The sequence below is a fragment of the Anomalospiza imberbis genome, chromosome 13 (assembly GCF_031753505.1).
Source record: "Anomalospiza imberbis isolate Cuckoo-Finch-1a 21T00152 chromosome 13, ASM3175350v1, whole genome shotgun sequence".
NCBI lineage: Eukaryota > Metazoa > Chordata > Aves > Passeriformes > Viduidae > Anomalospiza > Anomalospiza imberbis.
Genome location: NC_089693.1, coordinates 670,469 through 682,792, shown reverse-complemented (window position 1 = coordinate 682,792; position 12,324 = coordinate 670,469). Strand labels below are relative to the sequence as shown.

The 12,324-nt window shown below is 62.0% G+C and overlaps 1 protein-coding gene across 1 annotated transcript in view; it reads left to right on the top strand.

The window, feature by feature from the left end:
* The window catches only part of ADAMTS7 (ADAM metallopeptidase with thrombospondin type 1 motif 7), a 34,146-nt gene that overhangs the window by 16,314 nt on the left and 5,508 nt on the right, over positions 1 to 12,324 (top strand). The window contains exons 15-23 of the mRNA XM_068203461.1: positions 82 to 326; positions 1,514 to 1,655; positions 3,000 to 3,126; positions 3,489 to 3,702; positions 5,692 to 7,635; positions 8,811 to 8,963; positions 10,355 to 10,528; positions 11,275 to 11,421; positions 11,495 to 11,654. Of these exons, the coding sequence (XP_068059562.1) occupies positions 82 to 326; positions 1,514 to 1,655; positions 3,000 to 3,126; positions 3,489 to 3,702; positions 5,692 to 7,635; positions 8,811 to 8,963; positions 10,355 to 10,528; positions 11,275 to 11,421; positions 11,495 to 11,654 (3,306 nt within the window). The remainder of the gene's footprint in view (positions 1 to 81; positions 327 to 1,513; positions 1,656 to 2,999; positions 3,127 to 3,488; positions 3,703 to 5,691; positions 7,636 to 8,810; positions 8,964 to 10,354; positions 10,529 to 11,274; positions 11,422 to 11,494; positions 11,655 to 12,324) is intronic.

Genomic DNA, 12,324 nt, shown 5'->3' with positions numbered 1-12,324 from the left:
CACCCAGGGGACACAGCACCCACCCAAATCATCTCGGACACCTCTGACTCCACCAAGACCAGCGCTTGGTTCCATTCCCAGGCTACGTGGACATTGGGATTATCCCCGTGGGAGCGCGGGAGATCCGGATTGAAGAAGTGGCCGAAGCCGGGAATTTCCTGGCGCTGCGGAGCGAGGACCCGGAGAAGTATTTCCTGAATGGTGGCTGGACCATCCAGTGGAACGGGGACTACAGGGTGGCAGGGACCACCTTCACCTACAAGAGGACAGGGAACTGGGAGAACCTCACCTCTCCGGGGCCGACCGTGGAGCCCGTGTGGATCCAGGTAGGATGGATCCCGCCCTCCTTGTGGGGCTGAGCTGCCGTGGTCCCTCACTGCCCTCCCTGCACCCAGGGGATGGGCTCTGCCCCTCCTCGGGGTGTGTTTCTCTGGGAGCCAACGCTGGAGCAGCCAAGCACACCCTGCCAGCCCGGGGAGTGTTTCCAGCCCACACCGCTTGCAGCTGAGCCTCATCCCCTTTGCAGCATTCCGCAGAATATTTACACAGGAGAGGGAGCGTGAGGAGAAAGAGCCCTTTCCTGAGGCCTTTCCCGTATCTTATCACGGGCAGGGAGAGAGCCCCCGCTGCTTCTGGCTGGGCTGGACAGTCAGGAGTGAGGGAGCTGCCAGCTCATGCAAAGCTGTTGGAGTCAATATCCTTGCGACCGTGAGGTCAAGCCTTCCTCTGCAGAAACCAGTGGGAATCGTCCCACACATGATGGCACAGCTGGCACCAGGCTGAAATCCCCCGTGGTGCCAGGTGTGGTGGCCACGGAGCTGCATCCCATGGACCCCCAGGATCCCCCTGCCCTGGCAGTGGTGGCTCAGCCCCACGCACTCCCCAGAACATCCCCGAATTTGCACGGGCTTGCCCAGAGCTCCACAACCTCCTTCTGCCTTTCCTTCAGCAGCAGCTCAGGGTGGGATGTGAGCAGGATCCTGCTGCTGCCAAGGGCTGCTGTTAATGGGAATGCTGGCACCCACAAATCACTTTCTGGGATTCATAACCTAATTAAAACCTGCGGACAACGACGTTTTGATGTTCATGGAGAGGTTTTGGAAAGGCGCCCTGGCTCCCGCCAAAGCTCCAAGAACAACAAAGCTTTGGCAATAATGGGAGTGCTTAGGCTAAGAAAAACAGGGATGAACTCCTGGCCCTCGCGAGCGCGGGCGCGGGAGGCGCTTCCAGCAGGGCTTGTGTCAACCACAGGAGCAGCAGGAGCCCCTCTGGAGTGGGAGGCAGTTTAGGAAATTCCACCCGTGGGCAGGGGCACCTTCCACAAACCGGGTTACTCCAAATCCCATCCAGCTCTGCTGGGGAGCTGGGCACAGGGTCACGTCCCCTGGCCCTGCTGGGCAGCTCCTTCACCCTGAGAAGCCCCTGGTGCCACGCCACGCCACCCCACTGCCCTGCCCTGCCCCTGTGTCCCCCAGCTGCTGTTCACCCCCTCTGTGTCCCCTGTGTCCCCCAGCTGCTGTTCCAGGAGACCAACCCCGGCGTGAGGTACCAGTACACGATCCAGCGCCCGGCCGACAGCGAGAACGAGATCGAGCAGCCCGAGTTCCTGTGGCGCTTTGGCTCCTGGACCACCTGCACGGCCACCTGTGGGACAGGTGAGTGCAGCCCCCGGGACACCCTCTTCGAGCAGTGGAGCGTCCCTGGGGAGCCTTTAAAATTCCTGGGTCTTGGGTTTCACGAGGTCTTAGGGGAAGAAGAAAGGGACATCTGCTGAGGTCACGGCCCGCGGTGCTCAGCAGGAACCCCAGGGCTTTATCAGCGCTGTGCTCCCGGCTCGGTGTCCTGTTACCCGGCACGGGATGGAGACAAAAGAGCTTTAGAGAAATCAGGGAGTGTGGAAGGGCTGGTCTCCTGCCTGGCTGGGCCTCCCCACGGGGGGAGGATATCCAGGGTTTTACACTGGGGTCCCACAGTGTCCGTGTGTGGACACTTGCTTCCCCCATCCCGCACCACTGGCTGGGTACCCCAGGGTCCCCAGGGCAGCTTTTGGGGCAGCTGGTGCAGAGGGACATTTCTGGAACGCTGCTGGGGGAGGCTTCGAGCAGCCAGCACTTCCTCAAGAGCAGCTGGCACTGGAAAAAAGGGGAATTCAAGGACACTTGTGCTTTCTAGGTAGCACAGAGTGCCAGCACATGGGCTTTGTTTAAAACCAGCTTTTCTTTGTGTGATTCGAGTGCTTGGCTTCCAGAACAGAAGGGAAATAGAGGAGTGAATCAGGCAGGAGTCGGGTGAGGGTGAGCAGCTGGAGGAGGGCTGAGCCCCTCTTCCTGCACTGAGTGATGATGTGAGATGAGATGTGCATTTGGGAGAGCTCACAGTGAGCCTCTGGTGAGTCCCAAGGCCCTGTAAGCTCCCAAGTGCTTGAGCCAGAGCCCAGCTCAGCAGCTTCAGCAGGGCTCTGTCAGTCTCAGCTGAGCCTGTGGTGACAGCTCTCCATGTCACAGGTCAAGTACGTGTGACAGAAGCGGGGACAGCAGCCGGAGCGAGGCAGTGTGCTGAGGTCACCCTTACAAGCCCTGTGAGCAGACTGGGGACGCGAGGCCTTGGGCAGTGTTTTGTCCCTGGGTTGGGCTGGGGCAGGGCTGCCGAAAGAGCCGAGTGCTGCCCCTTGGCCCCCAGACCTCGCAGCGCCCACGGTGGCTGGACGAGCTCCGGGCAGTGCAGCTCTGTGGCTGCACGGCCCCAGCTGCCACCCTGCCCCAGCTGCCCCGCCGCCGGGGGCTCTGCTAGGGCATCCCAGCCTCAGCACAAATGAACTCGCAGCTTCAAGGGGCGCTTTTCATTTTCTCCCTGCTGTCCTGGTGGCTCAGGCTCACCAAGGGCCTCCTGTCACCTGCTGGGTTCGCTTTCCAAAGCCGTGCTGGTGCCCGTGTGGCGCCGGCGCCCCCAGGGTGCCTGCCAGTGCCCTGGGGGTGCCCTCAGTGCCCATCCGCCCGCAGGGGTGCAGCGGCAGGTCGTGCACTGCGTGGAGAGGCTGGCGGGCCTCGTGGAGGAGCGGTTCTGCGACGCGCTCACGCGCCCCGACGACCAGCAGCGCACCTGCAGCGAGGAGCCCTGCCCGGCCAGGTGCCAGCCGCCCTGCTGCCCCGCTCCCTCGCCCTGGGGACGGGTCCCAGGCCCTGGGTTGGTCCATGACAGCGTCCCTGGGGTTGTCTGATCGCCACAGGGCATTGCCTGTCCACCGGCAGAGCCTCGCGGGAGGTCCCATCCTGGCAGGATGCTCCTCTCTGCCTCTGTGCACACAACCCCGGCACAGCTCGGGGACTGTCCCATCCCTGACCCTCTGTCCGAGCTCCCGGGCCTTGGGCTGGCACATTTGGGAGCGTCCTTTCCCCATGGCCTCACGTGCTGGGCAAGGGGATGGATCCTGGGCCACGGCTGCTTGCTCTGGCTGAGATCTTTCCCCCTTTTCCCTTTCCCCTGCACAGGTGGTGGGTGGGTGAGTGGCAGAAGTGCTCGTCCTCGTGTGGCCGGGCGGGGCTGATGAAGAGGACGGTGCTGTGCATCCAGAGCGTGGGGCTGGACGAGCAGAGGGCCCTGCAGCCAGCAGACTGCCAGCACCTCGCCAAGCCGGATGCCACCGCGCCCTGCCACCCAGAGGTCCCCTGTCCCTCCCCGTGGGCTGTGGGGAACTGGTCTGAGGTGAGAGGGCACACTGGGGATGTCCCAGTGTCTTGCAAAGGGGTGGGGACAGGGGTCCCCGGACACCTCAGCCTGCCCCAGAGCAATGGGTGTGCTCTCGCTCCAGAAATCCATGGGCTGTGTCCCCGTGGGCTCAGCAGGAATGGGAATTCCTGCTTGGGATGGGAATTCCATTGCTTGGGGCGGTCTCAGGGTGAGGAAGGGTTGGGCAGTTTAAGTCTGCCCCAGCCCTGGGTTTTGCAGCTCCCTCACACAGGGCGAGTGCCACGCTCCGTGCTTGGCACAGGCAGGGCAGAAATGAGGTTTTCATCTGGACATGGCTTGGAGCAGCCTGGTGTAGTGAAAGGTGTCCCTGCCACGGCAGGGGGTGGAACTGGATGATCTTCAAGGTCCCTTCCAACCCAAATGATTCCATGGGGTGATTAATGGTGACACTCTCTGTAGGCTTGATTTATTTTTGTGTTTTTGTGAATCACTTAACCACAGGCTGAGGGTTTCAACCAGGAAATGATAACTCCTAATTTAAACAGCCATTCCAAAAGTGTTCAGAGTGAAGACAAATATCAGGAGAGAAAGGAGAGAGCCTGGGAACAGAGCTTGTTGCTAGGGAACAAATGGAATCAAATGTGAACAGAGGATTTGAAGGCTAGATGAGAGCGAGTTGGAAATATTTTTCTAGGGGCCCACAAAAGCCACAATTAAGGGCTGAGAAAGATGGATACAATGATTTAAAGGCAAAATTACAGCTTGTTGGTGGGTCAGTGCTGGGCAGGGCAGCCCCAGCCCTCACAGCTGGCCTCTGTGGTGTTGGCACCAGTGGGTGTGTGAGCCCTGGAGAAATGTGTTTGGGATTTTGAGGTTCTGCGATTTTTCTGTCCTTTAATTTAAAGGGAGAGCCCTCTTTCTTTTCCATTTCCACCACCACTATAATTAGAGGGATCGGAGGGGCTTGGAAGCTTCCCAGAGCCGTGGTCCTTCTGTCAGCAGTACCAGCAGGGTGGGGCAGCTCTGTCTGCAGGGCCAGGCAGGAGCAGTGTGTCCATCTGGCACGGGAGCACCTGGCCCTGCCACAGGGGCTCTCTGGGGTCTGGGTGGCCCACGACTGCTTCAGCACCGCGACTCGGTACCTCAGGAGAGCCCCAAAGCACTGCACATCCAGCTTTGTGGGGTTCCCAAAGGAGCTGGTGCAGTCAGAAGGCTGGTTTGCTGCTCCTCAGGGCTCCTTGCAGCCCTCTCGCAGGTGTTGGTGTGTGCTAATGTTTGATTCCAGCTCCAGAAACGCCTGGTGGTGGCCACGTGGTGTTACCAGAGAATCCTGGAATGCTCTGGCGTGGAAGGGACCTTAAAGCTCATCTGGTTCTACCCCCTGCCATGGGCAGGGACACCTTTCACAAGTTGCTCCAAGCCCCAAATGCAGCAGAAAATGCTGCTGTTCTCCTTTCCAGCTTCTCAGCTTCTTTTGTACTGACCCATCTCAAAGAGCCCATTATGGGGGGATGGTGTGTCCCCAGCAAAGCTCCTTCCTGACCTTTGCTTTTCCCCTACTCGGACAACACCCATGTTGTTATTCCCTGCTTCAAAGAATGCTCTTCTAGAAGAAGAGATGCAATTCATGGCAATAGGTCACAGGAAAGGCCTATTAGCTCATCTCACCCCTGCCCTTCCCAGCCTCCATCTCCCGGGACAACTGTTTCTGGCTGGAGAGCAGGTCAAGGATCACCGTGAGCAAAGTCCCCACAGCTCCAGCGCTGCTCTGGCACGGTCTCCAACGGGGGCAGCCCCAGAGGGGATTTGGGCAGTGATGCTCTGCTTTCCGGGGCGGGCAGTACCCCGCGGGTGGGACTGGCACAGGAGCTGTCCGGGGTGGTGGGAGCTGGCAGAGTGACACGGAGCCCTGTGCCCAAAGCCCTGTGGAGCCCTCACGGAGGGAGCACTGGCACCACCCCTGGCCTTGCCCCACGGACCTGTCCCTCTCTCTTCCCTTCCCAGTGCTCCGTGACCTGTGGGAACGGGACCCAGCGGCGCCCGGTCCACTGCAGCAGCAGCAGCGGCGCCCCGTGCGACCCTGCCCAGAGACCCAGCCCCGAGAGGGTTTGCTCCTTGCCACAGTGCCACCAGAAATGGGACACCACCGACTGGTCTGGCAGCGGCTCCTCCAGCAGGGAGATATTTAATGAAATCCATTACATCCCCAGCAACCACATTCCTAAATTTAACCCCTTAGTCCCAAACATCCCGGAGTCCAACGATGTCAATGTCATCACCGAGGAGGACTTCTCAGCCAGGAAAGGAAATGTCTTTGTTGATGATTTTTACTACGATTATAACTTTATCAACTTCCACGAGGATCTGTCTTACTATCCCTTCACGGAGAAGGAGACCAAAGGCGAGGAGCCAAAGCCAGAGCTGAGCCCTGATGGCACGGAGGGGCCCTGGGAGCTGCCCACTGAGGCCCTGCTCACCACCGAGCTGGGAGGAGAGAGCCAGGAGCAGCCAGGCACCGAGGAGGAACACACTTCTGCCCCTGTGCATGGGCGAGACACAGAGCCCGGGGATTTAGCCACGAGTGACCTCCTGAGCATGGTCCCCGAGGATGGGGGATCGGCCACTCCCAGCTACACCACCCCTGGCTTTTTGGGTGAGGAGGAGGAGGATGCAGTGCCCGTGCCCCACTCGGAGCACCTCCCGCCCACCCAGAGCTCCGTGAGCCACAGCTCTGCAAACCACGGCCACCCGCCCTGGGCTGAGCCCCACGGAGCTGTGCCCAGCGGCAGCAGCCTTGGGCAGGGTGCCCCTGCTCCCGGGGCTGCCCAGCCAGCCGAGGTGGGCTGGGGCAGTGCCGGGGTGGATGTGTCCCATGGGCCAGCAGCACGGGGCAGCGGGGGCACACAGGGCCACGGCCCGGCCCGGTCTGCAGGGAGAGGCCACGGGGACTCCAGGGAAATGGCTCTGGCCACCACCAGTGACACTAATGGTGCAGCCCCACAGCCCAGCGAGCAGCACGGGTGGGCAGGAATGCCGGAGGGCATGCTGGGCACGCGGGCAGGAGGGCAATCCCGTGGGATGGAGAGGGCAGATCTTGCCTTGCCCACCCTGCAGGCCCCGGGCTGGGAGGCGGCAGGGAGTGCTGGCAGCCCCCATCCTGCCGTGAGTCCCCCTCCTGCAGGTGCTGATGGGGCTCCTGTGGGACAGGGAGGGCACCAGCCAGAGCTCCACACCCCCACAGCCCCCACCTCCACCCCCTGGGTGGCCACAACGGCCCCTCCAGTGTCCTTGTCCCCTGCCGTGCCCGGGCCAGCCGCCCAGCTCGCCTCCAGGGGCCTCAGCCAGCAGGATGCCCTGGCCCCAGCCATGCCCACAGCCCCAGCTCTTGGCCCACCTGCCCAAACAGCAGGGTCCCTCCTGGAATGGGGGACAGAGGGGGTGGCCCAGCACCCGGATCTGGCATCGCCCCACACCGAGCTGACCTCCCATGGGACCCCACTCAGCGTCCCTGCACCGAGGGACCCCTCACCGTGGGCACCCCCAGGGACATCAACGAGGGACCCCTCACCGTGGGCACCCCCAGGGACATCAACGAGGGACCCCTCACCGTGGGCACCCCCAGGGACATCAACGAGGGACCCCTCACCGTGGGCACCCCCAGGGACACCAACGAGGGACCCCTCACCGTGGGCACCCCCAGGGACACCAACGAGGGACCCCTCACCGTGGGCACCCCCAGGGACACCAACGAGGGACCCCTCACCGTGGGCACCCCCAGGGACACCTGCCTCCAGTGACGGGGAGCAGGAATTGTCCCAGCCCACCCCTTTGCCCCCCCCGCTCTGGGAGAAGAGGCTGGAGGAGGACGAGGAGGAGGCTCTGCCTCCACCGTCGCCCACCGCAGCGGCCACTGCCAAGCCCAGCTGGGAGGTCGGGAACTGGAGCGAGGTACGTGGCGAATCCCGTTCGAAGTGACGTGGCCAGTATGGATGTGACACCTGTCCCTGTCCTGGCTGGCTCTGGGACGTTTCTCTTGGCAGCAGTCAGGGACTGGGGTCATTAGTGCTAATTAGCAAACAACTAGCAAGCAAAAGCTAAAGGCACCCCCAGCCCCAGGGTGCTGCCCCATTTCCCCCCTTGCTGGGGGCAGCCGTGGCCGTGAGGATCCTCCTGGGAGCAAACCCCGAGTAAGGGTTGGTCCCACCCAGAGCAGAAACCCTGGAACGGGCTGTGGAGGAGCGTGTTCCTCCTCCTTCCGTCCCTGAGCGCTGCCTGAGGTGGGATTGCTCAGAGGGGAAAGGTGCTGTGCCCGCATCACCCCACAGCCCCAGTTCACCCAGCACCGCCCAGTGCCCGAGCACGGGGCAGGAGCTGAGTGCCCAGGGGCACTCTGCTGGGCCAGGCTGCAGGGCTGGGCTCGGGGTGTGGGCATGGGCACCTGCAGCTGCCTGCGGCACAGCCGGGGCAGGTTTTGGGGTGCCCTGCAGCCGCTCCCTGTGTTACAGAGCCGGGGGCAGGTTTTGGGGTTATTGGGGTGCCCTGCAGCCGCTCCCTGTGTTACAGAGCCGGGGGCAGGTTTTGGGGTTTTTGGGGTGCCCTGCAGCCGCTCCCTGTGTTACAGAGCTGGCGGCAGGTTTTGGGTTTTTTGGGGTGCCCTGCAGCCGCTCCCTGTGTTGCAGCGCCGGGGGCCGGTTGTGGGGTTTTTGGGGTGCCCTGCAGCCGCTCCCTGTGTTGCAGCGCCGGGGGCAGGTTGTGGGGTTTTTGGGGTGCCCTGCAGCCGCTCCCTGTGTTGCAGCGCCGGGGGCAGGTTGTGGGGTTTTTGGGGTGCCCTGCAGCCGCTCCCTGTGTTACAGAGCTGGGGGCAGGTTTTGGGGTGCCCTGCAGCCGCTCCCTGTGTTACAGAGCCGGGGGCAGGTTTTGGGGTGCCCTGCAGCCGCTCCCTGTGTTACAGAGCCGGGGGCCGGTTGTGGGGTTTTTGGGGTGCCCTGCAGCCTCTCCCTGCTGCAGTGCCGGGGGCCGGTTGTGGGGTTTTTGGGGTGCCCTGCAGCCGCTCCCTGTGTTGCAGAGCCGGGGGCAGGTTGTGGGGTTTTTGGGGTGCCCTGCAGCCGCTCCCTGTGTTGCAGTGCTCGGCCACGTGCGGCCTGGGCGCGGTGTGGAGGCCGGTGCGCTGCAGCAGCGGCAGTGACGGCGGCTGTCCCGCGGCCGACAGGCCCGTGCCCGCCCGGAGGTGCTCCCTGAGACCCTGCTCGGCCTGGCGTGTGGGCAACTGGAGCAAGGTACGTGGCCATGCGGGGAGGGAGGGTCCCCAAAACCCACGGGGCAAGGCGCGGGGTCACGCCTGCTCTTGGGGAGGGCTCTTGTCCCGTGGCTCACATAGGTAACACTTTGCCACAGGGTTTAAACGGCTCATCCCACAGTATTTTCATTTTTCCTGCTCTTGGGCTGGTAGAAAAGTCAGGGATTTGTAGAAGCTAAACAAAGTGATTTGATGGAAGGCCGGGTTGGGTGGGGCTGGACAGCCTGGTCTAGCGGGTGCCATCCCACGGCAGGGGCTTGGAACAAGGTGGTCTTTAAGGTCCACTGCAAAGATTCTGTGGTTCTATGATTTGTCATGTGTTCTGGCCACTCTGCCCTGCCAGGGGCTGTTTGCAGCTGGGCTGCGTGAATTCAGAACGGTTGGTGGTGGGGAGCACTCCTGGCTCTGGGTGGTCGCTGTTCCTTGGGATCGTCAGTTCTTTAAGGCACAAAGACTGCTCTCGTTCCAGCTGGAAAGCAGCTGGTTTCAGAGGGGTGCTAGTGACAGATGAGCTGCACAGACTGCGCTCTGGCTTGGCCTAGAGCAAGAGGGGACAGGAGGCGGGGTGTCAGCTGAACCCAGCCCAGGGCAGAGGTGTCCCTGGGGTCACCTCCCATCTCCACAGGGATCCCCCTGCCGGGCTGTGTGTCCTTCCCCTCTGTGGCTGTGTGTCCTTCCCCTCTGTGGCTGTGTGTCTGTCCCCACTGTGTCTCTGTGCCATCCCCACCGTGTCTCTGTGTCCCTCCCCACTGTGTCTCTGTGTCTGTCCCCACTGTGTCTCTGTGTCCCTCCCCACTGTGTCTCTGTGTCCGTCCCCACCGTTTCTCTGTGTCCCTCCCCACCGTGTCTCTGTGTCCCTCCCCACTGTGTCTCTGTGTCTGTCCCCACCGTGTCTCTGTGTCCGTCCCCACCGTGTCTCTGTGTCCGTCCCCACCGTGTCTCTGTGTCCGTCCCCACCGTGTCTCTGTGTCCCTCCCCACCGTGTCTCTGTGTCCGTCCCCACCGTGTCTCTGTGTCTGTCCCCACCGTGTCTCTGTGTCTGTCCCCACCGTGTCTCTGTGTCTGTCCCCACTGTTTCTCTGTGTCCCTCCCCACTGTGTCTCTGTGTCTGTCCCCACCGTGTCTCTGTGTCTGTCCCCACTGTGTCTCTGTGTCTGTCCCCACCGTGTCTCTGTGTCTGTCCCCACCGTGTCTCTGTGTCCGTCCCCACCGTGTCTCTGTGTCTGTCCCCACCGTGTCTCTGTGTCCGTCCCCACTGTGTCTCTGTGTCTGTCCCCACCGTGTCTCTGTGTCCCTCCCCACCATGTCTCTGTGTCCGTCCCCACTGTGTCTCTGTGTCTGTCCCCACCGTGTCTCTGTGTCCCTCCCCAGTGCTCCAGGAGCTGCGGCGGGGGCACGAAGGTCCGGGACGTTCACTGCGTTGACACCAGGGACCAGCGGCTGCTGCGGCCGTTCCACTGCCAGGCCGGGCTGCCCCAGCCCCCAGCACAGCTGCCGTGCCACAGCGCGCCCTGCCTGGCCTGGTACACGTCCTCCTGGAGAGAGGTACTCTTGTAAATGCAGGTGAACCCGGTGGGAAGAAGTGCTGGTGGCTGAATGATTTCTTTATTTTAACTATGCTATAATACATTAGTACACCATTTAAAGGAGATACTAAAACTGCAAACCTACTTGTTCTAACTCCCATATCTAACTCCTCACAACTCGTGGCCCTCTCTGAGTGCAGCCACAGGTGGGTTGGATTGGCCATCAGCTCAAACCATCCTCACCAGAACCCAATCAAGCAATCACCCCAGGTGAACAATTCTCCAAACACATTCCACATGGGAAAAACAAGGAGCAGAAACAGAAATTGTTTTCTCTTTCTTCTCTCTGTGCTCCTCTATGAAAAATCCTGAGAGAGAGAAGAATGTGCCTGCCACAAGGTACTGCCTGTCCCCTGCCAGGGCAGGGACAGCTGCTGCTCTCCCAGGTGGCTCCAAGTCCCAGTGTCCAAGCTGGCCTGGGACACTGCCAGGGATCCAGGGGCAGCCATAGCTCTGCTGGGAACGCCATCCCAGCTCCTCCCCACCCTGCCAGGGAGCAATTCCTAATTCCCAGTATCCCACCCATCCCTTCCCTCTGGCAGTGGGAGCCATTCCCTGGGTCCTGTCCCTCCGTGCCTTGTCCCCAGTCCCTCTCCAGCTCTCCTGGAGCCCCTTCAGGCCCTGCAAGGGCTCTGAGCTCTGCCTGGAGCCTTCTCCTGGCCCAGCTCTGCGCAGCGCTCAGCCCGCGTCGGGTTTGTCGCGCAGTGCTCGGAGCCGTGTGGCGGCGGCGAGCAGGCCCGGCTGGTGACGTGCCCGGAGCCGGGGCGCTGCGAGGAGACCCTGAGGCCCAACAGCACCCGGCCCTGCAACAGCCAGCCCTGCACCACCTGGGTGGTGGGCTCCTGGGGACAGGTGAGCGGGGACCCGCAGGGGATGGGGACCTGCGCCCGGAGCCGTCCCCGGCCTGAGCCCCGGCTCCCCGCAGTGCTCGGCTCCCTGCGGAGGGGGCATCCAGCGGCGCCAGGTGAAGTGCATCGACACCAGGACGGGGGTGGCCGAGGAGGACAGCAGCCTGTGTGACCACGAGCCGTGGCCAGAGAGCACCCAGAAGTGCAACCCCCAGGAGTGCGACAGCTCCGAGCCAGGTGAGCAGCAGGCAAAGCCAGCCTGGAGGATGGTGTGGGAGGTGGAGCGAGCGTTTCCTGCGTGGGTTGTGTAAGGCTGACTTGGCTACTTGGTGATTAAGTGGGAATGTTGTAACTGTCTGCAAATGTCCAGAGAGTCCGTCCCTCAGGGGCCAAGCAGGGTTGTGCTGGCACAGACGTGAGCTGGGATGTGCTTGTTGGGGTCAGCAGTGTCACCCAGCACAGGGACACCCGAGGGACCCCATCCAGAGGCAGCAGGGCAGTCAGGAAAAGGAGGGCACAGGGGAATACCCAGTGATGGAGCTCTCGGGAAGCTGCTTAGTGGTAAAGTCCCGGAACACGAGACTTGTGAACCAAGCTGGGCCCAGCATCAGAAGATGGAATAAATGAGCAGTTCTCCAGCATCTTCAGGTGTGTCTGAGCAGGTGCTCCAGGGAGCCAGCCTCATGTCAACCTGTTTGTCATTTACCTGCCCCAGCTGCAGCCACAGTGCTTGGCCACACCACGGGCACTCGGCTTCTTCTCCCTCTTCCACTCACAGGGATACATCCCACGCACCAGGCAGTTCCCTGGGAGACAGAAATGTGGGGACTGCAAGAGTTAACAGCCCTTACAGGAAAGCAGTATAATGAGAGATTAGATGTCACTGATATCAGGCACGTCACTCCCT